We start from the raw sequence: 25,794 nt of genomic DNA on the forward strand, positions 1-25,794 counted from the left end.
TTTCATGAAGCAGCAGACTTTGCCCAGAGCTGCAGTTCTGGGTGTAGCAGGCACCGAATGAGCCCTCCTTTGAGTTCAGCAGTGCCCTCCTGCTTGGGGGATTGACTGCTGCTGGGGGCTTCTAAAGCCCTGGAGCCTGCTCACACTTTGCAACTCCCCGCAGCGGTGACTGCTCGGTGACTAACCACTGCACCTCCCTGCCTTTGCCGCACTCGTCTCGTGTGGTCTGTGCTGTGGTCTGCACAGGAGAGGGTGTGTGCCGGTGTCATTCTAAGAGGTGAGTGTTCTCAGTGCTGTGACAAGTCGCCGCCTCTGTGGGTCACAGGCACGGCTGGGGAAACTTGGGGATGAGGAAGCCTGGGTAATCCATTTTTCCTCTGTGCGTGCTAATGTCTTTATTCTGAAAGATTATGTGGCTTAATAGGGTTCTCTAGAAATTGACTTTGTCACATATGAGGGCACTTCAAAACATTCTTGGATAAATTGAATTAAGAAATAAGTTTATGGAGCCAGTGCTGTGGCATAGCGGGTAAAGCTGCCGCCTGCAGTGTTGGCATCCCATAGGGGCACTAGTTTGAGTCCTGGATGCTCCACTTCCAATCTATCTCTCTGCTATGACCCAGGAAAGCACTGGAAGATGGCCCAAGTTCTTGGACCCCTGCACCCATGCAGGAGACCTGGAGGAAGATCCTGGCTTCAGACTGGCGCAGCTCTGGCCGTTGTGGCCAATTGGGGAGTGAACCAGCAATGGGAGACCCACCCCCCTGTGCCTCTCCTTCTCTCTCTGTGTAACTCTGACTTTCAAATAAATAAATAAATCTTAAAAAAAAAAAAAAAAAAAAAAAAGACAGGCGTTCAGCCCAGCAGTTAAGATGCCGATTAGGATGTCCGAATCCCATCCTGGGGACCTTGGGTTCTCGTTCCAACTCCAGTAGCCTACTAATGCAGAGCCTGGAAGGCAGTGGTGATGGCCTGGGGATGCCACCCACGTGGGGGACCTGGATTGAGTCCCTGCTTCTGGCTTTGGTAGCAGCCAGGGCCATTGCGAGCAAATGGGAAGTGAACCAGTGGATGGGAACTCACTGGCTCATTCTCTAGCTCCCTCTCCCTCTTCCCTCTCACCAAAATGAATCTATGTTGATGCAACAAATATTTGCAATTCATTCCCAGCTTTTTCATAATACATATTTTCCATCAATCTTTTGAAGACCTCTCCTAAGTGCATTCCATGTAGGATTAACATTTGATTAAAATCAATTATTATGATAATACAGTGTAATTCAATACATTAAAGTGTTTGAAGTTGCTGACAATGCAAACATCAGCAGGTCAGTTCCTAAACCAGACTCTGCAGTGTCCTCCAAGTGTTCACAGTCTCTGCTGCCTTCCATTGCTTCAAAAGGAGCTGTCCCAGCTGTGCTGCGCCCTCCACTGCATGGGGTAGGGAGTGAATAGCTGGGGAGCGCTGTCGTGCCCAGGAGGGTCTGGGCAGAGATCACGGTGGATTTTCTGGGAGAGTTGTTTTCTCATGCTTGTTTCCCTCTGAAAAAGCCCATTCTGCCACCAGGGCTCCTTGATCGTTTCCCTGCACAGAAAGTGACTTTGCTCTCCCACTGGGAAAATCCCATGCTCCATCTCCCAAGGTTGTATGTTTTCCTTTTGGTCCTCTCCAAACCCGCCTGGTCACTCAACAGTGTATCTGTGGTGTGCCACTAAAAGTGAGAACTGTAATCCATTAAGGATGACTCTGCCTTGCCTCTTACCCGATCAGCATCTGTGGGTATCAGCTACCAACAGGAGCTCGGGTGTCCGGGCCACCCCTGAGCACTTGCAAGCTGACATGTTCTCTGCTGATGAAGGGTACCTTCCCCTCTGCGTGTGGTTTTCAGTGTGGATGCTGTATGCCTCAGCACTTCCTGTCGGAGAATCGCTTGACCTCCTGAAATGATGTGGCTGTGACTTTTTCAAGTGCTGGATATAAATATCGCTAAGCAGTGATAACGCTTGCATAAATGCCTCACTCTGAGCTGCGCTGAGCATTTTCAGAGTGCTTCTGGCCACACTTGTGAGGGTTTGAAATCTGAGCCTGGGCCTGGGGAAGGGCATCGGGGGAGGAGGATGGTCACACAGGAGCACCCATCCTCCCAGGAAAGGCCCAACATGGTGGTTTCCAGGGAGATTCAGGCAGGGTTGTCTTTTAGTTCTTGTCTAGTCAGCCACTGTCATTTGATGTTACGTGCACAGAACTGATCTCAGAATCTACGTGTCTGAGTTGAGATGCACCTGCTGAGACCATCATGCTCAGAGCACACTCTGCCTTCCCCAGGGAGACCATGTGTGTCTGTGGATAACACAACAGACAGCAAAGTAGTGCCGGTCTTTTGTATGTTAGTGGAATGTTATATTCTGCTATTACTGGGCAAGGCGCTAAAAAAAAATCAGTGTCTAAGATGACATTTGAGTACAGTGAAGTATTTGTTTTATTGCTTTAAAGCTGTCTGTTGTATCGGAGGGTTTAGAAGTGATAGGGTGGCAGAGGTGATGGTACTGGCCTCAGTGGTGGTGGCCATGGCTGTGGTGCAGGCTGGGGGTGAAGGTGATGGGGAACCTTGAACCTGAGATGGCTCTCCCTCAGTGCATGTTCCTTTTTATTTTGGACAACACAGAAGCTCATGAAGGCAAAAATCCCATTTTTTCTCGATGCGGTTTCACACTTGCTGTGTTCTTCCACGACTCTGAATTTTATAACGAGGTCCCGATGCCCAGTTCCATGTCAGCGTTGCTAAGAGTCTGTGGTGTCGGGTGCCCTGCTTGTCGGGTAGATCAGAGTGGCGAGCTTAATGAAGGAGTTGCCGAGTCGAGGGAGGGCTTTTCAGACTAATTGGTGTGGGTACCAACTTCCCACTGCGGATCCAGTGTTGGTTTTCTTACCATTTTCCAAGGTTTCCTGGGAGGAATCAGTCTGTGAATATAGCAACTCTCTCTATCTCCCCTTCCACCTGCTTTCGAAACACCAGCTTAATTAACAGAAGAACTAATACAACTCCTCACCTTTTCCTGATCTGTTATGTGCTTTGAAGTCAAATCGCTCGCTGCGGTGGGTGCACGTGTCCCACCCTATGCAGATATCCATTCAGGGTGCCATAAATCACCCCGAATTAGAAGCCGTGCTCTGCGTGTGACCTGATGGCTCGTACACGCCCACGGCCACCGCAAGTGACAAGCGGTGGGGGTTTATTTTGAGGCTGGTATAAGAGGCCGGGCGTGACGGCTGTGTGTGTCAGCTCGGGGCCGAGACGCTCGGGGCTGAGACTCTCGTGTCATGTGGCCTCAACTCTTGTCTCCTTGTCCAGACTGCCCCCTCGAAGCGCAGCCCAAGTATGTTCGAGGTGGCAAGCGCTATGGACGGAGGTCCTTGCCCGAGTTTCAGGAGTCCGGGGAGGAGTTTGCAGAGGTGACAGTGATTGAGCCGCTGGATGAGGAAGTCCCGCCTCCGCACCTGCCCGCCGAGGACAGCAGCGAGGTAAGTAGCTAATGTGCACGTGCACCTGCACCTGGGCTGCCGGGGACCTTGGCCCCTCGCCGTCTCCTGGCTGGTGGCACTGCTTACTTTTGGACATACTGGGCTCCTCTTTCTGTTGTTGGAATGTGTTCGCCTCTCAGCTTTTGGCGAAGTGGCATCTCTGGGCGTGCTTCTTATCCACGAAGAATTCAGCCTTTTTTGTATTCTCTGCGTTCTGCTATACTCCTGATTCTCCTTGGCACTGTACCTCTCCTCGGTGTCTGTAATTCTGTCTTTCAGATACATAAATCTTAAAACAAACAAACAACAACAAAAAAAACCACCTTATCCGCACCTCCCCTTCCCCTGTGAAATGGCGTCCACGACGTGCATGGGCTAAAAGCAGTGTGTTGAGACATCCTGAGCCCCTGCGTCTTCTCTTTTGTGCCGAGACTGCCAGCTCTCACACTGGTTCTTGCCTCAGGATAGGAGCAGGGGCGCTTTGCCGGTGCTCAGCGGTTGCTCCCGGTGTCTGCCCGGTGCTGGGGTACTGAGCCCGTCCTGCCATCCTGCGTGTGGAGACCCACCTACCTCCTCGAGCTCCCTTCTTGTCATTCTGCGCGTTTGCCATAATCTCCCAACTAAGGGGGAAGCAGTAGCATTTTTCTTTATTCTTTCTTTACGGCTCATTTCCCAGCATCCCAATTATAGAACGTGATGGAAAACACCATGCTGAGCAAGCTCTAAATATTTCTTGCAAATCCCAGCCCAGACGGGGCCTGCAGATATTTCAGATATGAATATCAAGTAGCAAAGAGACAAGGCACCTCAGCTCTCTGAAAGCGGTCTGTACACTGTCGACTGAGTGGGGGGGCTGTGTTGGGGGGCCTGCGCCTGCGCATTGCTAACATCGGGAGTTCCACTACTGAAGTCTGCAGGAAGCCTGCTCCCCATGATGTCCCCCACAGTTAGGCATCATGTGTCCTAAGCCTTCCAAAGCACTCACAAAGCCAAAGGTAAGTAGAGGTAGCCTGGGTATTGAGCAGAAATGAAACGGGCAGTAAGTGCTGAAATTGACAAGGACACGTGACCCATCTGCTGATCCGAAGTTTGCATCATGTTTTTAAAAAGAAACAAAAAAACAAGTAATGTTTGTCCTCACACCAGAGGTGAAGGAATAGTGGTAGAAATGTGAGGCACTTGGTGGGGAGAGAGAGCAGCCACAGGAGTGGATGGGCTAGGAGCAGCGTGGGTGAGAAGTGAGGCTGAAGACAGAAAAAGCTGCGAGGAAGGAGAAGGAAAATGCAGCCCGCAGCATCCCAGCCCCAGGGCCGGTGAGCCTGGGCCAGCAGCTCCTTCCCATCCCAGGGACCATCGCTTGAGTGGCCTCTGCCCCCACCCCGCCAGGTCCCCTTGACAGTTTAGAGGAGAACCTTTGTCCGGGAACACACGTCCGTGCACAGCAGTTTTCTGTCTTCACATTTGTCTGCTTCGGTCAGCACAGGCCTCTTCATGTCTGCGTTGATGTCAGCAGGGTCTTGTTATATTACGTTGAGTCTGTTCTTACGTCCTTACGTGACTTCTTGACAAAAAAAAAAAAAAAAAAAAAAAAAAACTGGCTAAAATGTCCCAAGCCTTGAAGGACGTAAGTTTTGTTATCTGGGAGACACTTGTAAGTCTAACATCTCATTTTGCCCTCACTGTTTTCAATACTCAAGGTGTTGTTATCTTGCTAAGAAATTCAGTGAGTGCTTATTTTTTCATCTGGTAGTTTACAGCAGTATCCAGAGAGTTCTCAGGCAGAGCTGACCTTGTTGCTAGCCATGTATTGCTTAGATCCTGTTGCATCTTATCCATCGATTGGTTTCACGTATGAGTAAAGATAAGAGCTGGGGCCTGGGCGTGGGCCAGGACTCGCAGCTGTGTCTCGGTGAAAGCACAGAGCTCGCAGGGCCGTTTCACCCCACGCGCCCAGCTTCTCTCAGATGCTGCAGAGGCTGCTGGGTACTGACCCTGCCGTGTTCACTGCTGACGGAGGCCGACACACGGCTGTTCCTCTGGATCTCTGTTCTCAGTGGGGACTTGCCTGTGACAGTCTGTCACACCCCAGGCCAGAGAGCTACAGGGGTACCGGATAGCATCTTTTTATAATCCCTGGCCTCTTTTATTGCTGAAAGTGGACTCAAACCAAAGCTCATCCAGCTGCTTATTTACCTAAAAATAAATGTTCCAGAAATTGAGTTTAGCCTGTCAATTTGTAAATCAACATATCTCTAAAAAAATTAACAGCTTCATTTGTGATTTTTATTTATTTATTTATTTATTTATTTGAAATTCAGAGTTTCAGGGGGAGGGGTTATGTAAGGGGAAAGGGAGAGAAAGAGATCGTCCATCCGCTGCTTCACTCCCCAAATGGCCGCAATGGCTGGAGCTGGGCCATGCCGAAGCCAGGAGCCAGGAGCTTAATCCAGGTCTCCCACATGGGTGCAGGGGCCCAAACACTTGGGCCATTTTCCACTGCTTTCCCAGGCACATTAACAGGGATCTGGATCAGAAGCGGAGCAGCTGGGTCTTGAACTGGTGCCTGTATGGGATGCCGGCACTGTAGCTGCTATGCTACAGTGCCAGCCCTGTGATTTTTTTTTTCTTAGAGAAATGAAGAGCCGGCTTCCATCCGCGGATCCATTCCTCAAATGCCTGCAATGGCCAGGGCTGGGCAGAGGCTGAAGCCTGGGGTCGGGAATTCAATCCACATCTCCTCCAGGGTGCGGGGGCCCAGTTACTTGAACCATCACTGCTGCCTCCCAGCGTCTGCATTAAGCAAGAAGCTGGAGTCAGGAATTGGACCCAGTTATTCTGATGTGTACACAAGCCTCTTAAACACTAGGCCAGACGCCTGCCCCACGTATCCCGTTTTTAATGTCTCTTCGTGGTTAAAAGAGCTAATCTCAGCTTCGCGCAGCAAGTGTCTGGGTTACTTGCTGCCCTCCCTGGTGGGCACGATGTGCTGGTCAGCTTTGTCCATGCATCGTCACTCTTGCTGCCTACCATCTCATCACAGTAGCATTCCTCTCTGCTGGCCGGTGGCAGTACCAGCCTCAGCCACTGGGGGCCAATCACTGGGCCACCAGGCAGTGTGGAAGGAGGGCGTGGGACTGGCTGGCTCCCAAGCTGAATAGTGTGTGGGAGTACTTGGGTGGGGCCAGGCAGCCTCCTCAGTTTTGGTTGTGGTTTCCTTCCACTCCTGGATCCTTGCTTACCGGAATGTGAGACTGCTGGCTTACAGTTTTTCTTGCTTTGAGATACACCTGATTTTTCCTAAAGCAATAAAGGAAGTAGAGGAATTGAATTTGTTGTCGGAAGCTAAATCTGTTGTCAGAGGGGCTGGCACTGTGACATAACTGGTAAAGCCGCCACCTGCAGTGCCAGCATGCCTTATAGACAACGGTGCAAGTCCCAGCTGCTCCACTTCTGATCTAGCTCCTGGCCAATGCGCCCAGGAAAGCAGTGGAGGATGGCCCAAGTGCTTTTAGCCCCTGCACCCACATGGGAGACAGGGAAGAAGCTCCTGGCTTTGGCCTGGCCCAGCTTCAGCCATTGTGGCCATTTGAGGAGTGACCAGCGGATGGAAAATCAATCTCTCTCTGTAACTCTGCCTTTCAAATAAATAAATCCTTAAAAAAAAAAAAAGTTAAATGAAGGGGAAGAAGTTTGCTTATTTCTACCAAATATTGGTTATTGCTACCAAATAGGAGACTGATTTTAGCTCTTGGTTGAATCCAGTCCTAATTTAACTTGACCTGAGGCCCTGTGGGGGGTGGGCCATGCACTGGAAGCACTCTCAGAGCCGCCCCCAGGTTGCTCACAAAGGTAACAACAGTGCCTCCTCTTTCCCTCTGGGCTTCTTCCGCAGTAGGAGGGGATGAGAGCTCCTGGGTTTGTAGATTTTTTTTCTGCTCCCTTATTTGGAGTGCCTTCTCCCATAGCAGAAGGAGAGCTAGGTTGCTGTGCATGGTGACCGTTCTCGGCAGTAAATCTACAACTTCACCCTTTGTCGCCCACTCAGGAAAACATCCAGCCATGCAGGCGAGTGACAGCCTGGCTGTCACAGAGACGGCTTTGAAGCCACTAAATTTATATTTAATGTAAGTCCCGTGTGAAGCTGCAGGCTTCATTAGTCACGAGCGACTTGGAGCTCATCTGGTGACTGTTGGCCCCGCACCTCCGGGACGCAGTGCCGTGGCTGGGAGCCTACACAGTTGTCACTGCAGCTGTAGCAACCATTGCAACGCCTTGGCTGTGTCCCCTGGATGGCGTCCACAAGGACCAATCTGGTTGGTTCTGATCATGTTTGACTTGCATTTCACCTCGTACACGTTAGTGTCCGACTAGCCTCCATCCTGTCCCCTCTCACCGCTAGGGCTTTTATCGATGTAGCCTCTTCCTGTTGCAAAAGAACCTATCGAATCTAACCACTTGGTGCGTCCCCCTGGGAAGCCGGGTCTGCAGGGCGAGGCAGCCACTCAGGAGGGAAAGACACCTGTAGCCTTGCTCAGTTGTCAGCACTAAATGTGTGTTTCCAGATGTCACGTAGAAAAGCTGGAGCAGCATGAACTGGTGCCCGGGGGTCAGCTCCATCCACCGCCGGGCGGCCATGTGCCTGTCCCTTCCAGCCTGCTGTGTGTATCTGGCAGATGGAGTCCGGGGCAGTCCGACCTCTCGTGTCAGCAAGTGGCCATGTTTCTGTTTTTTCATGCCATCATTCCCACTGGAGCCAGTCCAGTTGGATGTTGTCTCCTAAATGCATCCACACTAACAAAGGACACGGTGTTGATTCCAGCCTAAGGTGTGGTTGATGGGAAGCTTTTGGTTGTGGCTGTTTTTGCCCGAGTCCATGTAGAAGTAGAATTGCGGCTTTAGGTTTGAAGAGTAAACTTTTTTCCCCTTTCCTGTGCAGTAGCTCCTGAGTTCACTTCAGTTGTATGCTTGCGTTTCTTCTGAGGGTGGGCGCGAGGGGGAACAGCAAAACCAAACGGATTGTCAACTCTGTTCTCTCTTAGGCAGACCTGGGAGGAAGGTTGTGCAATGAATACAACTGGGGCAGGCGCTGTGCTTTCTGGCCTGGTTGGGAACAGGAGACAGCTTGTTAACTGGCTTCCTCCACAGGGAATAAAGCCCGTCTAGTGAGATTCTTATCAAAAACAAGGGGTTTGAACAATGATCTCCCTAACCGTAGACAATAGGCACGTAAGCCAAAACCGGTGGCTTGCACCTTGCAGTTTCAGTGAGAAGCTGAGGGAAAAGTTAAAGCTGATTGCTGCCTGGCCCAAGGATGGAAGGGCAGGGCCAGCCTTTGTGTGGGTGTGGGAACAGGGCAAGTTGTTTAACAGCTAAAAGCAAATAAAGAAAGAAAAAAAGAACTGATTTTACTACCCACAGTGCTCAAAGTTCAGAAAGTGTGAAGCTGACTTCTTTTCCACTTCTGCTGATTATCATATATGCATAACTTGGCAGTTAAAGTTGATGAATTATTCCTGTCTGTTATATAGAGTCAACACTGAATTCAGAGCAAGCGTCTAGAAGATGGGGGCAGGCCTGCCCCGAGACTTTGGTAGTCGGGGTGCACCTGCCTTCCCATCGTTCCTGTTACCTTTTCTGCTCTAGTCTTTGACAAAGCAGTTTTATTCGCAATGCCTTTTTCACAAATGATTCCACATCACCATGATAAATTTTTTTTTTTTAAATAATGGCATTCCAGTCTTTGCCTTTGTATTTCTTGAGTCTTATCAGATCATCTGGCTATTCCAAAAGATGAAACGCTCACTCGGGACGAGCGTGTGGGTGACTTGAAAGTGATGGAAAGAAGCCCCTTCAAAGCTAATCAGATGGCTCTGTCCCAACACAGCTGCCCGGAATTGGGTGTCCCTCCGCTGTATCTTCCTGCCCTGGCCCGGGAGGGAGGGGTCTTGGACTCTGCCCTGCCCCTCCCTCCTTCCAGACCCACAATTGCTATTAGGCATTTTCTAACTAGAAATTAAAAGAGACAGCAGCCCACAAATGAACAAGGTGATTCATGATGATAGTAACATTTTCCAGCTGTGCCATGGAATATTTTCCACATAGCAGTTCCACTCTGATGACAGGAGAGGTTTGTTGTTGTCGTTGTTGTTAACTCTTTTCTTTAAGGATGTTAAAATTCAGGGAACCAATACCAGTCCCCAACCTCAGGATGAGACGAGGGTTAAGGCTGCGATGCTAAATTCACAGTGCTTCATGCTAGCGGCACAGAAACTTGTTGGCAAGGTAGCCAGACGCATCTAAATGCCTGTGCATTTTAAACCATGCAATAATTCCTGTTATCCCCGGCAGGCACTTGTAGCTTTTAATTGCTTTTAAAGACGAAGGCACCGATTTGCATTCTAGTCCTGGCTGGCCCTGTGGCTGACTGGCTTGTCCCTGAGTTCAGAACAGAGAGGTTGGGAGGTGAGCGGTCAGGCTGGCCCCGTCACTTGTACCTTCAGGGGCGGCCGTGTGGCAAGCGCATCCCTGCAGAGACCACAGGCAGCCCACCTAGGCACCCTTCGCCTCTAGTGCCCGGCTCAGAGCTCTGGCTTCGTAGATCTGGAGGATTCCAAGTGCACTTCGCCAAGTCCTGGGGTTAGGCTCACAGGCAGTGTCCTCACCCTGAGTCCTCTGACATTTGCTGCGTGTAGTTCCGTGTGCTGTCCCGTTACATCGGACACTGCAGCTCAGTTTGTTGGGAGCTGCTGTTCTGCTCTGGGCTTCCGAGGCTTTCCCCTTTAAAAAGAAAAAAAGAATCTGCTTTGGGCTCCAAGGCTGCGGAGGTTGGCCCAGCAACCTGTGCTGGGAGAGAACAGCCCCGTGTGTGCCCCCGTAATCGTTTTAATTAGCCGTGCACTCTGCGGGCACAGAGGTCCACATCGCGGCAGATGGCTGGTGGGGGCAGGGGCCAGGCTATTGTGGCCCAGGGGCAGTGCGGGGGTTGGGGGCCTTAGGCTGCAGATGCTGGCCCGGCTGGGGCTGGAAGCCGGGACTCTGAGAGTCTCCAGCCATCTGCTCCACAGTGCAGCTGAGCAGGTGTCTCTACAGAGAAAGCATTCCTGGAATGGGTGCCGCCTGCCCCGCCGATGTGTGCAGGACACCCTTGTCCAGCTGTAGCACAGTCCAGGAAGCGGCGGCACAATGGCCTGCGTGACGCGGAGATGCCCGGGCCACAGGGCAGCTGTGTGCTCCCTTTGTCCATCTGGAGGTATGCGGGGGAGGCGGCGGGGGTGTGGGGCGAGACTCCTTCTGTAGCGGCCACTTTGGGGCCAGGCAACCTCTGACCCTGTCGCCTGCTGCTACTGTCACTGGGGCTGAGGGCCAGAGCACTTGGCATGGTAACCAGCAGACACAGGGCAGCCCCTGCCATCTGTGGCCACCAGGGGGCACTGTCTGCAGGGGCGTGGCCTCAGGGCCAGCCCTGCTCCCAAGTGGAATCCAAGTCAAATGCTTCATCGCAATCCCCAAGCTGAGAGCTGCATCTGGGGCGATTTCCCCAGCTTTCAGGCATAGCTGGTGAATAAGAAGCCCTTGTTGGCGGTATACAGCGTGACGTGCTGGTCCGTGAATACCTGGTGCCATGATTAAGTCAAGCCAACTCCCACGTCGGAGCTGTCGATTTTCAAGAGTCTTTTGTGGGTTTCATCTGAAACATCACCGGGCTCAGTGCTGCTCTTCGTCCTGCCCTGGGCCTGGCCTTGGGCATCCACGTGGTAGGAAGAGTATTTCTTACATTTATTTATTTAGCAAATGCCTGGCCCTTCGGTTCTCGCAGGCACTGTTCTGAGGGCGTCCCAGACCCGAAACACATCCTCAGAGCAGCTGTTGTCTTGCAGAGAGAGCTTAAGTCACTTCCCCAAGGTCACACAGCCAGTAAGTCAGGGAGCTGAAGGTCCAGGAGTCCAAACCCCTAGCCCCAACCTGGTTCTGGCTGAAGTGATGAAGGTGAGCGCTGAGCTTTCCTGAGTGCCCAGTGTGTGCCTCTGGTACCATCAGGTGGCTTGGAGGGTCATCCCCACCTGGCAGGTGAAAGTGCTGAGGGTGGGGCCGGCGCTGTGCATAGTGCCTGCAGTGCCCGCATCCCATATGGATGCCTGCTCGAGTCCCGGCTGCTCCACTTCCGATCCAGCTCTCTGCTGTGGCCTGGGAAAGCAGTGGAAGATGGCCCAAGTCCTTGGGCCCCTGCACCTGCATGGGAGACCAGGAAGAAGCTCCTGGCTTCGGATCGGCCCATCTGGCCATTGCTGCCAATTAGGGAGTGAGCTAGCGGATGGAAGATCTCTGCCTCTGCGTCTCTAACTCTTCCTGTTGAATAATTAAATGTCTTTATTTAAAAAAAAAAAAAAAAAAAAAAAAAAAAAAAAAAAAAAAAAAAAAAAACAGTGCCAAGGAGTCACAGAAAGTAGCAGAGCCAGATTTCACCCAGGCAGCCTCTGGGCCAAACCCTTATCCACTCCGTGATTTTATTCTCTCTCCAGAGTTGTTGCCAAATGACCCCCAAACTCATTGGAGGGCTTGCTGTAGAACCCTAACCCTGGGTCTGCTCACCCAGCGTGCAGAATAGTGACCGATGGCATCGGGATGCTGGAAGAAAGCAGGTGTTTGTTGCAAGCGTTGGACAGCTTTTGCTTTTTCCCTGGGCTCCTCAAGGAGTTAGGGGTGAGGGTTCTTACAGATTGACACTGGGGCTGGGAGGGGCGTGTTCAGCTGTGTCCAAGTTCCTGATTGGTCAGTGGTGCTCGTGACCCTCCTTTGATTGGTCAGTGATGCTGGGCAGGTGGGCTGCAGTTGATCTGGGGAAGTTACAGGCAAGTGGCAGTCACCTTCTGCCCCAGTCCTGGAATTTCGCTGCCTGGACCTGGAATTCGCCTACACAGACCCCTCCGCTCGGTCCTGGCCTCCAAGTTTTATTTACTGAAGAAGATTGCTTCTTTGTGCCCGGTGATTAGAACCTTGGGCCAGCTATGTCGCTCCCTCCGGTCAGCGACTTCCAGTTGGCACTTACACTCTGGGCTGAGGCAGACAGATGGGAGGCTGCGTCCTGCCTTCGCATCCTCGGGGTTCAGGGGTCCCAGCTCAGAGTGAGGAGCAGCCCAAGCCCTACAGAATGACTACAGTGCATTCCGACTTGTTTTCCCCCGGTGAGAAGCTACGTAAGATTTCCAGGGCAGAAATTAAAACTCTACTGCATCCAGTCCTCCCTGCCTTTTTCTCCAAAGATAGTCTGGAGTCCATTCCTTGCAGTGCACCTGGCGGGTCTGTATAGAGGCCACCGGCCAGCTTCGGCCGCGAGTGAACGGCCCTGTTCCACAGTGAGCCGGGGATCTGAGCCGCCATCCTCCTAACCCACCTCCTGCCCCCTCCCCCTGCTTTTTTAAGTGGACTGACTGGCTCCAGGCAGTGAGAATGAAAATAAATGATCTGTGAATGAATTAAATCTTCTCACCCGCACCCCGAAATTGGAATTTAATAACAAATGTGGAGGAAGGGCTTCCCTCCCCAGTCTGCTGAAAGGAAGGGACCCTTGATGGAGACCCCCGCTGATGTCTGGGGTGGGCTTGGAATGAGAATGCGGCTGTTAGCATGCACGTCTGTTCCTGGCAGGGTGGTCCTAGCTGGCCCTGTGTTTCCTCTGAAGGGTCGTGGGCGCAGTGCCGGGGCTACCATTGGGCCTCCAAGCTTCAGACCACGCCTGGGTGCTCCCCTGCTCTGCCACCCTCCCACCCCCACCTGCTTTAAGAGTTTGTGCGAGGCACTGGCTGAGCCTTAGAAAGCTATGCTGTGCCTGGCGCTGTAGGGTCAGACTGTACTAGAACTCCTCTTGGGGGTGGTCTCCGTCCCCAGGCCAGGACCCAAGTTAGCATCTCCAGGGGTTGCCACTCAGCTGAGCAGGCGTTGGCATCGGAAGAACTCACCTACCCAGGCTGTACCCAGCCCACTCCTGGGCCTCTGTTGAGGAATGTGGTGCACAATGGGTCTCACTCCTCTCCCTCCGCGTGCCCCCGCCCAGGCCAGCGTTAACTTTCTGACAATGGGAGGACAGGTGGGCAAAAGGAACCTTGTAGGCTGTGCCTGTTCCCCTTGCATAAGCTACGTTCCCGACAGGAAGCTCGTCTCCCACGTGTCTCAGCCAAAATGTCTGTTTCATGATCTCTGTTTCCTTCCAGCCTTTGTCTGATTGAGTAAATATTTTTGCCAGTGGTAATCATTGTGAAGACAGCGTTTTCATTATGGTCTCTCACTTAATGTTTCCTGAGATGTTTTCCAATGTTTCTCTGTGGTTTTTTAATTATACTTTTAATGACTACATTAGGGTGAATCATAATACTTTATGCCCTGTTGTTCAATATTTGAGCTGTTTCTAATACTTCATTGTTTAAAAAGTGCTATGATTTGCATATTTATACATATGATTTCTTCCTGCTTAGTTTTTCTTGCCTTCAGATGTCAAGTGAAATTACTGAGTCAACAAGCATAAAGACTTTGTTTGCTTTTGTTTCATGAAGCCATTTCCTTTACTAAAAATAATAGGATCTTTTTACACAAAAACATGGAAACAGCCCTATTTTAAGTCAGTCTCACTGGCCAAAGGAGTTAAATCTCTGGCTAATTTAACAAGAGCACTGAGAGTACTTAGTGTTAGTTTACCCTTACTTCGTTGGTCCCCCATACATATATTCTTTTAAAGATTTATTTATTTATTTGAGAAGTAGAGTTAGAGAAAAAGAGAGAGAGGTCTTCCATCTGCTGGTTCACTCCTCAAATGGCTGCAACAGCCAGAGCTGGGCTGATCCAAAGCCAGGAGCTTCTTTGGGGTCTCCAACATGGGTACAGCAGCCCAAGGACTTGAACCATCTGCCACTGCTTTCCCAGTCCATTAACAGAGAATTGGATTGGAAATGGAGCAGTCAAGACTTAAACTGATGCCTATATGGGATACCGGCACTGCAGGTGGAGGCTTAACCTACTGCACCACAGTGCCAACCCTGGTCCCATGTTTAATTGCACTGCCTTTTATATAAATCATTAGTGTTCTTAGCATCTCTGCTGCGGTCTTGGGCATTTTTTCTTACAAACTGAAGTGAAAAAGGGTGGCTCCTCAGGCCTACCCACGTTTATGCTTTGAATTTAAAAGACACGGTGATGAAAAAATTGTACAAATATAAATTTAGTATGTGTTACAAAAACAATTGTCCAAGAAAAATGACACAGTTGTGCAGGCCTTCTATGTGCCAAGCACAACTCTAAGCACTTGAACCCTAATGCTATGAAATACGTACTGCTTACTCCCATTGTATAGCTGGAGAAACTGAGGCAAAAGAGATCAAGAAACTTGGCCATATCAGAATCCAGCCCCAGGAGGTCTGGCTGCCAAACCTGTGCTGCAGGTCAACACTGGATCCCTTGGGGGGGGGGGGGCATTGGAGAAAGAAGGCTGCCAGGGAGAACTGTCCTGGAAAGAATGAGGAAGAGGCCCCAGAACCCAAGACTCATGGGTGTTGGAAACAGTATTTTGGAGCTTCTTGGTTCTCGAACTCATGGCTTTTCCAAATGAGTCGAGGGTAGTTGGCGTTGCGGCACAGCAGGTGAAGCTGCTGCCTGTGAGACTGGCATCCTGTATGAATGCCGGTTCAAATCCTGGCTACTCTGCTTCCTATGTAGCTCCCTGCTAATGCGCCTGGGAAAGTAGCAGCAGGTGGCTCAAGGGCTTGGGCCCCTCCAGCCATGTGGGAGACCTGGATGGAATTCCAAGCTGCTGGCTTTGGCCTGGCACAGTTCTGACTATGGAAGCTGATTGGGGAATGAACCAGAAGATGGAAGATTGATCGATTGATCTCTCTCTCTGTCTCTCCCCTGCCCCTTCTCCCTTTCTCTATGCAACTCTGCTTTTCAAGTAAGTAAATAACTTTTTAAAGATTTATTTATTTATTTGAAAGTTAGAGTTACATAGTGGGAAGAGAGGCAGAGAGAGAGAGAGAGAGGTCTTCCATCCATTGTTTCACTCCCCAATTGGCTGCAATGGCCGGAGCTGTGCAGATCTGAAGCCAGGAGCCAGGAGCTTCCTCCAGGTCTCCCACATGGGTGCAGGGGCCCAAGGACTTGGGCCATCTTCTGCTTTCCCAGCCCATCGCAGAGAGCTGGATCAGAAGTGGAGCAGCCGGGTCTTGAACTGGCGCACATATGGGATGCCAGTGCTTCAGGCCAGGGCATTAACCCTCTGTGCCACAGTACCGGTCCCAATAAGTAAATATTTTTAAAAAATAAATTTAGTAAATGACCAAATGTATGAAATAAATTGCATACAGTAAGACAACAGATGTAGCTTTAGGGATTTTTTGAAGATATGTGAGCTGCATTTTTGCTCCTGTGTGTCCCAGCTGGGGTTCTCTTCTTGGTTTGGGTTGGGTGGAAACCCAGGCTCCTACCATTTCTTCCATCGGGTACTGGTGGTGGAAACCATCCCCTGCTTGTGATGTGCTGGGTCTCGATCTTGACCAAGAGTTATTGGACCACAAAACCGCATTTGTTTGTTGTAGGTGGATTTAATGGATTTCATTCCAGGCTGTTTCCAATTTATTTGCTGAATAATGACTTTTCACAGTTCCAAATGCCAGAGTAGGGTGTGCATTTGGATCATTTGGTTCTGTGGGATGAAGAATTCGTGCTGGGGACCACACAGTCAGGACTGCGGGATGCTTCTGAAGTGATGCTTTGTTGGCTGGCAGGTGTTTCCGTCTTCCTGTCCCTCTGTGCCTCACACTCCCCGTCTGGAGATGCGTCTTTGTGCGGGAACGGGGGCTGAGATGAGTCATCAGAGGCAAAACCCATGCTGTGCTCCGGTTCCGTTTTCATCAAGACCACATGCATGGACTCTTCTGAAGTTCATGGAAAATGTGCATTGTGGGAAAACTGCTGGGATTTCAAAAAAATTTTTTTGTACCAAAATAAAATCATCTTTCAAGTGAATGTTTATCTGGGAGGCAGAGAGAGGGAGAGAGAGATCCCATCAGCTGGTTCACTCCCCAGTGCCTGCAATGGCTGAGACGGGGCCAGGAGCTGGGAACCAGTCCAAGCTTCCTACATGGGTGGTGGGACCCAGTACACCCAAGCCATCACCTGCCGCCTCCCAGAGTGCACGTTAGCAGGAAGCTGGATTCCAGAGCGGAGCTGGGACCCGGGCTCGGGCACTGTCATGTAAGGTATGGGCATCTCAGGTGGCATTCTAACCGAAAGGCCGCAAGCCCACCCAGACTTTGCTTTTAATTTAACTCAGCTTTTGCATGAACTTTTGAAGTATCTTCCTATTCAGTTGTCATCAGAAGGAGCTGGAGGGAACTTACATGCTTTGTTAGAACCTTTTAGTGTCTTCTCTCTGGCAAGAATTATCTCTCTCTGGGGCCGGTGTTGTGGCGTAGGAGTGAAGCCACACCTGTGACACCAGCATCCCATACAGGCACCAATGCGAGTCCTGGCCACTTCACTCCCAATCCAGCTCCCTGCTGATGCACCTGGAAAAGCAGCAGAGGATGGCCCAAGACCCTGGGCCCCTGCACCCACGTGGGAGACCAGGAAGAGGCTCCTGACTCATGGCTTAGGACCGGCCCAGCTCTGGCCATTGCAGCCATTTTTGGGTAGTGAACCAGGGGATGGAAGACCCATCTCTCTCTCCCTCTCTGTAACTAGGCCTTTCAAATAAATAAAAAACTTTAAAAAAAAAAATCCATCTTTGCATCATCAATCTGGGCTTTCACTTTCACGTGGCTGAATGTGCCAGACTTCCTGAGCTGGTGCTGTCTCTGGGCTCCAAGTCAGGCTGGGAGCCGTGGAATCGTGGGAGAGGAGCTGGGTGTGTTACCAGTGGCAGCTTCGCCCTCAGAATGGTGGAGACAGCAGCCCGGTTTTTAAAGGGGCACTCACCTTTCCTCCAAGGGTTGCCTTTGAGGGTGCTAGACCCTCCTGGCAGGAATGGATGCCCCCTCTCCATGGCCATCAGCTGGAAGCAGCCCAGTGCCGGCCACACCATGGAGCAGGGGCCGTGTTTCGGTCCTGACTGTGCCCTGAGTTGGGTAGTTTAGCATAATACACCAACCACCCTCTGTGACCTTGGAGAAGACCCAGTCGTAACGTAGCGCAAGGGAGCAAGATGCTCTAATTCAGATAAACTTCACCACGCGTGCTGTCACTCACCTGTGTCACGTGTCTTGATTTCACGAAGCTTCCTAGCTGCCATGACCTGGGCTGCCTCTCTCTCTCCTCGCTCTGGCGCAAGCGCGGCAGGCTGCTGGCTTTGTCGCTCGGCAGGTGGAGAAGCGCTCCCTTCTCTTGCCTTCCTCCTCTGCAGCTCAGCTTTAGGTCGCACTTCAGGCATTGCTTCTTCCAGGAAGATTGCCCTGATCTCCCAATTCCGGAGGGTCCCGTGTAGGCTCCTCATAGCATCCTAAGCAACTGCTTCTCCTCCGAGTACTTGCGGTAGGTCGCTTTACAGATGAGAGGGGCGGATCTGTATGTGACACCGCAGATGCCCGCCGGTCCCCTTTGCTTGGCCACTTTGGGGAAGAGACCCCACTCAGAGGAAAGCACTGGGCGGTCCCGAAAGCGTGAGACTCCCCCAGTTGAAGCGTTGAGAGCTGGAGAGTGCCTCCCGGTAGGAGGGGCTCCAGTTGCTTTCTGAGTTCTGCAGCTCACTCTTTGTCTCTTGCCTTCCTCAGCGCTGGAAGCCGCAAGGCAGTGAGGAGTATGAAGCTGAAGGTAAGAGCCCAGCGGGTGTCGGGACCTGCCGGGAGGGAAGGGTTGGCTGTTGTTCATAGGGTACTCCCCAGACCTCACCTTCCTGGGTCTCTCCTACGGGAGACAGCAACACAAGTATATCCCCAGCTGATAGCTCATAGCCTTAAAATCCTCGCGTTTAACACCTGCAAGAGATGGCACCTAGGATGTAGGATCCTACTTGCGGGCTAATGACTCTTTGAGACAGACTATTAATTTGCTAGCAGTCCTAAGTGTGTTAAAATCCTTTGCCAAGTACCAAGCCAGTGTTATTAAGCATCAGAACGTGTTGATCCTCTGGCCACCAGAGGGCACTGTGGCTCAGCTGACTCAGCGGGACTGCGGTGTGATGACAGCGCATGCGCAGTAAGAGCTGCTGTCTGTCCAAAAGCAGTAGGATAGCCCTAAGCTCCTCTCCTCCCTCCAGGGTTCTTCCAGGCACGGGCATTGAGCCAGTGATTATCTCACGTTTAAGTGATGTCATCACAGAATCCCTAATATGTGAGTGCACGACAGCCCAGTAGGGCCTTGTAATAAACACACCTAAGGAGTCTGGCTTCTTAAACAAGCTCATCGGATCCTTAAGTCTCCAAATTGAACTTACCTTGAATATATCGGCCATCAGGACCTTGCACCTGGCAAACCGTTTCTTCTTTCACGTTGGTCTGTTTGGTTTCTGTAGGTCCAGATAGTCACATGTGCAGATTTAGAGGCAGGCTCAGAGTAAAAATCTTGAAATATAAAATTCTTTTTCTGTCCAGTAATAGCTACTTTTGTACTTGGACCAGAACATGGAGACAGGTAACAGTAGTTGAAGAAGGATTTATAAAGCACTTTGGAATGGCTCTCAGCCAGCCTCATAGTCACCAACAGGTTCAGCTGGTGACGGTCTCAGCTGGGATAAAGGCAGACGCGAGCCCCGTGCAGTGGAGCCCTAGAAATGGTGTTCCTCACACAGTCGCAACTGCCAGGAGACACAGCCCTGCCTGTCTGATCTGGCAGCAGCCTAAGGACGGGGGGGTTCCATTGCATCGGCCCTTCAGGCGTGTATCAAAATGGATTCGGTCGTGGGTGTTTATTTTCAAAGCCACATTTTTTTTTCCCGTTGGGAATAGGTGATCTGTCTCTCTGATTCCTTTGGAGACAGCACAGTTTACCGGCTGTCATTTCAGGCCAGTTAAGGTTTTGGAACCCAGACGATTTGAATGCCTCGCCGAGCGGGACTGCCCCTCCCCCCGACTGGATAGAAGAGAAACTTCAAGAAGTGTGCGAGGATTTGGGCATCACCCGTGATGGTCACCTGAACCGGAAGAAGCTGGTCTCCATTTGCCAGCAGTACGGCCTGCAGGATGTGGACGCGCAGGTAAGCCTGGCTGTGTGCCTCCACTCAGGAGTCGCGCTGCTGAGAGAGGCGTAGCTGGCCCCTCGCGAGCGTCTGCTCTCTGGTGGCTTCTGCAGCTCGCCAGACTCCATTGGCTTCTTTCCTAGGAAGTCCTACCTGAGGATTTGTGTATGTTGGTGGGGGGGGGAGGGACCACAGTTGTTGACACATCTGGAGCCTGTGCCACGTGCCCAGCACTGCTGACGGAGCACAGGACCACAGGCAGCCACCGGGCGCCAGCTCACTGCAGCCACAATGCCACATACATCGGGAGAGGTGTCACTCACCGAGAAGACTGGGGAACACTCCGGACGGAGACATCGGCAGGTTGTTCAGTAGATTTTTCTTGGTGGAATATTTTGAACACCAGGCCGATAAGCCTGGGTTCTTAGGAAGCTTGTGATGGCATCCTCAGGTCCTTCAGCAGACATGAGCATTTATCAGAAAACGGAGTTGTCGAGGGAGGGTTGCACGGCTTTCGTGTCTTGGCGTGAGGAAGCCTTGGTCGAGCAGCCAGGAGCCGTCACCGTCACCATCTCTGGTCACAGGGAGATGGGGAAGTGTCAGTGGTTGCTCTGAACGTATAAATAAGAGTTTGGAAGGTGCGGCCAGCAGACTCTTAATTTGTACAGCTCCAAGCGTGATGCTCTCTAAAAAACAGAGGGAACCTGCAGGACCGGGCCCATGAGTAGCTGTGAAACACAGGAAGATAAATCACTCCAAGATGCGTCTTGCACAGGGCTGAAAAGGAGGATTAGAGAGAATTAGAGGTGCGGGCCACCGTGGTAACCTTGGGAGTCTTTGATTGTAATGCCACGTGCTGACTGCTTGCTCCAGAGGATAAGTGGTATTGGCTTCCTAAACAAGAAGGAGATTTCTCATCGAAAGCTTCTGAGGAGCCCGGCTTGCAGAAAAGGGTTTTTCCTTCTCACTCGTGTATGCGGCCACTGCACGCCCCTTGACCACCTGTGTAACAGCTCAAAGGGAGTTGATTTGTTGGTGGACTCATAAAATCTCCTCCTAAATTGTAAACCAGTGCAGTGTGCAGAACCTCGGGTTGCTTTGTTGCCAAGAAATATTGCACGAACTTGGATTATTTATCCAGAAACAATTCTTGGAATGAACTTGCAAGCAGCTGCATGATCTTCTGTAGCAGAGGTCTCCGAAACCCCGGTCTGCGGCTGGGGGGAGGGTGGGGGTCGCCTACTGAGCATAGCTTCTCCTTAGTGCCTTTCCTCCTAGAGGGCGTTCTTGCCCTCTCTCCAGCACTGTCTCCAGTTAGCTTTAAACCTCAGAGAGGCTGAGTGTTGGAGATGATCTCCTTAACATGCAGCTCAGAGTCCTACACCTGACAGCTGAGAGCAACGTGAGATTCCGTCACTGCCCTGTCTCGCGTACCCAGGAAGTGTGGTCACTGCTGCCCACTTCGGTAAGGGACACTCCAGTCACCGTCTCACTGCCAGGGCTGGGAGTGTCAGGGTGGGGATGGCAAACTGGCCCTCTGGATGCCAGATCTGGCCCAAAGCCTCTTTCATTTGGCTTCCCTGTGCTTATTGAACAACTGTATCTTCTGGGACCAGTGGTGTGGTGCAGCAGGTTAAGCTGTTCTTGCACTGCCCACATCCTATATCACAGAGCCAACTCCAGTCCCAGCTGCTCCACTTCCGATCCAGCTCCCTGCTAATAGCCCTGGGAAAGCTGCAGAAGATGGCCCAAGTGCTTGGGCCCCTGCTACACACATGGGAGACCCGAAAGAAGCTCCTAGCTCTTGGCTGAAATAAATCTTTTTTATTTGAAAGGTAGTTACAAGTGGAGAGAGGGAGAGAGAGAAAGTTCTTCCATCTGTTGGTTCACTCCCCAAATGGCTGCAATGGCCAGAGCTGAGCTGATCCGAAGCCAGGAGCTTCTTCCTGGTCTCCCACGTGGGTGCAAGGGTCCAAGCACTTGGGCCATCTTCCACTGCTTTCCCAGGCCATAGCAGAGAGCTGGATTGGAAGATGAGCACGCAGGATGAACCAGCACCCATATGGGATGCTGGCGCCACAGGCAGAGGCTTAGCCTACTAAGCCACAGCGCCAGCCCCTCAAATCTTTATTAGAAAATGAATTTTCTAAAAAAAAAGAAAATGAATTTTCTGCTACTTTTTTTTTAAATCAGGAGAGGTTTGCAAAACTCCCAAGATGAGGCTGTATTCCGTGGGCAGTGAGACGCAGCTGGCTCCTTCAGAGAGGGCATAACCTCGGGTTCCATTCCACAGCTCTTGCTGCTTTCTGAAGTCTTAAACCCTTCCTGCCTTGTTCATTTGCATCACCTTCTGGGTTCCTTGGGCTGTTTGGGTTTGCGATCCCTATTCTAGTGCCACAGGAAACCTGCCATCCAAGGAGCTGGTGAGGGGTTTGTGGGGAATCGGGTGTCCACACAGTTCCAGCTGCAGCTCCTGCCCAGAGCACAGGGGGTGCCCTTGCTGTCCATTTCACCTGCATTCTGCCCGTCTGCCCTCTGCTGAATTCACATCCTTCTATGCACCCATAGGCCACTCTGCCATCTGTCGTAACTGCAGCCCTCACCTGCCCCACCGCTTTGACTGCTCCAGGTGAAGGGTGTCAGGCAATCAGCTGTGTACTGATTTGGCCGAGGTCATAAGGTTGAGCAGAGTGGATCTGTGGTTAGTGCCAGAGTCAGCCTTCTTAATTCCCATCACTGCACCTGGTTTCCAGTGCAGCTTCCGATTGGATGACCTTGATGACCGCGTTCCTGTGGATGATAAGGAGGAGGCACAAAAACCCAAGAATTTTGTGCTCTGCATACCTCTCTGTTGATTTGATCACAAGAGTCTCTGTTAGGAATTCTTGGTTCTCCCGATGATTTCCATGCTCTGGAAATTTCTTATCTACAGAGGCAGCGTTAACAAAGCAAAAATTAGAGTCAGTGTGTGGCATGGCAGGTTAAGCCACAGCCTGCAATGCCTGTGTGGGCACAGGTTCGAATCCCGACTGCTCCACTTCTGATCCAGCTCCCTGCTCATGCACCTGGGAAAGCAGGGGAAGATGGCCCAGGTTCTTGGGCTCCTGCCACCCACCTGTGAGACCTGAATGAAGCGCCTGGCTTCAGTCTGGCCCAGCTCTTGCATTTGCGGACATTTGGGGAGTGAACCAGCAGATGGAGGATCTCTCTGTGTGTCTCTCCTCTTTCTCTGTAACTCTGACATAAAAAAAAAAGAGAAAGAGAGAAAATGGAGACTGCTGTTTCCTTGTCAGTGTGAAGTGGAAAACAGAGATAAAAGAAATGCCTCAAGGGTTTCCATGAAGGATGAAACCAGTGCTGGGTAGAGCAGTTAAGACACCATCTGGGACGCCCAGATTCCAAGCCAGAGTGCTGGGGTTCGAGTTCCCAGCTCTGCCCTGATCCCGTCTTGCAGCTGAAGCACATCTTGGGAGGGTGCAGGTGCACTGTGAAGGACAGCAGGTGATGACTCAAGTAGTTGGACCCCTGGTCCTGCCATGGGGGACCCAGACTGAGTCCCTGGCTCCTGGCTTTGGCCTAGCCCAGCCCTGGCTATTGCAGACATTTGGGAAGTGAACCAGAAGATGGGAGATTCTCCTCTCTCTCTCTCTCTCTCCTCTCTCTCTCTCCTCTCTCTCTCCTCTCTCTCTCTCCTCTCTCTCTCCTCTCTCTCTCTCCTCTCTCTCTCCTCTCTCTCTCCCTCCTCTCTCTCTCCTCTCTCTCTCTCGTTCACTCTTTTACTTTATTTTTAAAGATTTGTTTATTTCCGGGGGGGGGAGCCATTGTAATCCATAAGCTGTACTTTGGAAATTTATATTCATTAAATAAAAGTTAAAAAAATTAAAAAATTTTAAAAAAGTCACAGTCAAAAAAAAAAAAAGATTTGTTTACTTCAAAGGCAGAGTTACAAAGAGAGAAGAAGAGACAGAAAGGGGTATTCCAGCCACTGGTTCACTCCTCAAATGTCTATAATTGCTGGGACTAGACCAGGCTGAAGCCAGGAGCCTGGAACTCCATCCGGGTCTTTCACATGGGTGGCCAGTACCCAAGCTCTCAGACCATCATTTGTTTCTTTCCAAGGAGCATCAGCAGGGATTGGACATGGAGCATCCAGGACTCAAACTGGTACTCATATAGGATGCTGGCATCACAGGCTGTGACTTAGCCCACTGTGCCACAATGCCAGCCCCACTATGCCTTTCAAATGAATAAAATAAATAAGTTTTAAAAGAATAGTACCTGAGGCCAGCACCGCGGCTCAATAGGCTAATCCTCCGCCTTGCGGCGGCGGCTCACCGGGTTCTAGTCCCGGTTGGGGCATCGGATTCTGTCCCGGTTGCCCCTCTTCCAGGCCAGCTCTCTGCTGTGGCCCAAGTGCTTGGGCCCTGCACCCCATGGGAAACCAGGAGAAGCACCTGGCTCCTGCCATCGGATCAGTGCGGTGCGCCGGCCGTGGCACGCCGGCCACAGCGGCCATTGAAGGGTGAACCAACGGCAAAAGGAAGACCTTTCTCTCTGTCTCTCTCTCTCTCTCTGTCCACTCTGCCTGTAAAAAAAAAAAAAAAAAAAATACCTGGGGCCGGAGCTGTGGTGCAGCGAGTTAAAACCCTGGCCTGTAGTGCCAGCATCCCATATGGGCACAAGTTCTAGTCCCGGCTACTCCTCTTCCGATCCAGCTCTCTGCTATGGCCTGGGAAAACAGTGGAAGATGGCCCAAGTGCTTGGGAGACCCGGGTGGAGTTTCTGGCTTCTGGCTTCAGCCTGGCACAGCCCTGGGTATTGTGGTCTTTTGGGGACCAATAGATGGAAAATATTTTTCTCTGTCTCTCATTTATTCATTCTCTCTGCCTTTCAAATAAAATTAATCTTAAAAAAAAAAAAAAAGTAAAACCGCTGCCTGCAGTGTCGGCATCCCATGTGAACGCTGGTTCAAGTCCTGGCTGCTCCACTTCTGATCCAGCTCTCTGCTGATGTGCCTGGGAAGGCAGCAGAGGATGGGCCAAGTCCTTGGGCTCCTCTACCCACACAGGAGATGGAGGAAGCTCCTGGCTTCTGGCTTCAGATCAGCTCATCTCTGGCCATTGCGTCCATTTAGGGAGTGAACCAATGGATGGAAGACATCTCTCTCCCTGCCTCTGCCTGTAACTCTGCCATTCAAATAAATAAATAAATATTTAAAAAGAAAGAAAGACATGCAGACTCAGAGACCCAGCCCAGACTGAGCAGAGCAGAGTCTGTGTTCAAGAGATCCCAGGTGATTTCTGCTCCGTGCAGGGGAGGCCTGTTCACGGACAGACATGTTCACCCCTGAGATATGGAGGCTCTGCCTGCCAGGGTGCGGGTTTGCTGTCCCTTTCTGCTGGTAGCTTCAGCGACTCACTGTGCTCCATCCCCCTTCCTATTCCTCTGTGGGGCTGGGGAACAGACTGTCTCAGGCCAGCCTCTGGGTGGGACTGTGTTCAGTCTCCCTGTGCCCTGTTCTGTGATGACAACTGCTAGATCCTGGTCAGAGGGTGCAGGACAGCTGCCTAAGCCCCCTTGGCTACAGCTCCTGGAGCCCACTGGTTGCACACAAAAGCCTCCTCATCCAGTCTGTTTCTCTTGAGCCAAAGCATTGGAACAAAACCCAGACACACCCTGTGGTGTTCTGAGGCCCTAGTTAGGGGCTTAAGACCCGAACTCCTCAGTCTTTGCTGTGTGTCTGAAGCCACGTCGCTCTGCTGTGCCGGTCCACAGGTTTCAAAACTGCGTAGATGCCACGTATCACTTGGTGGCATCACAGTATAAAAGAAGAATAAGGGGCTGGCGCCACGGCTCAATAGGCTAATCTTCTGCCTGTGGCGCCGGCACACCAGGTTCTAGTCCCGGTCAGGGTGCCGGATTCTGTCCCGGTTGCCCCTCTTCTAGTCTAGCTCTCTGCTGTGGCCCGGGAAGGCAGTGGAGGATGGCCCAAGTCCTTGGGCCCTGCACCTGCATGGGAGACCAGGAGAAGCACCTGGCTCTTGGCTTTGGATCAGCGTGGTGCGTGAGCCGCAGTGGCCATTGTGGAGTGAACAACGGAAAAGGAAGACCTTTCTCT

At 51.4% G+C, this 25,794-nt stretch overlaps 1 protein-coding gene across 1 annotated transcript in view; it reads left to right on the forward strand.

Annotated features, from left to right (window-relative positions):
* The window catches only part of NIN (ninein), a 111,978-nt gene that overhangs the window by 33,636 nt on the left and 52,548 nt on the right, over nt 1-25,794 (forward strand). The window contains exons 4-6 of the mRNA XM_089309720.1: nt 3,354-3,523; nt 18,274-18,313; nt 19,504-19,694. Coding sequence (XP_089165846.1) covers nt 3,354-3,523; nt 18,274-18,313; nt 19,504-19,694 — 401 coding nt within the window. The remainder of the gene's footprint in view (nt 1-3,353; nt 3,524-18,273; nt 18,314-19,503; nt 19,695-25,794) is intronic.

Source organism: Oryctolagus cuniculus, chromosome 12 (genome assembly GCF_051225735.1).
Source record: "Oryctolagus cuniculus isolate XC-2025 breed Fujian yellow rabbit chromosome 12, ASM5122573v1, whole genome shotgun sequence".
NCBI classification, from domain to species: Eukaryota; Metazoa; Chordata; class Mammalia; order Lagomorpha; family Leporidae; genus Oryctolagus; species Oryctolagus cuniculus.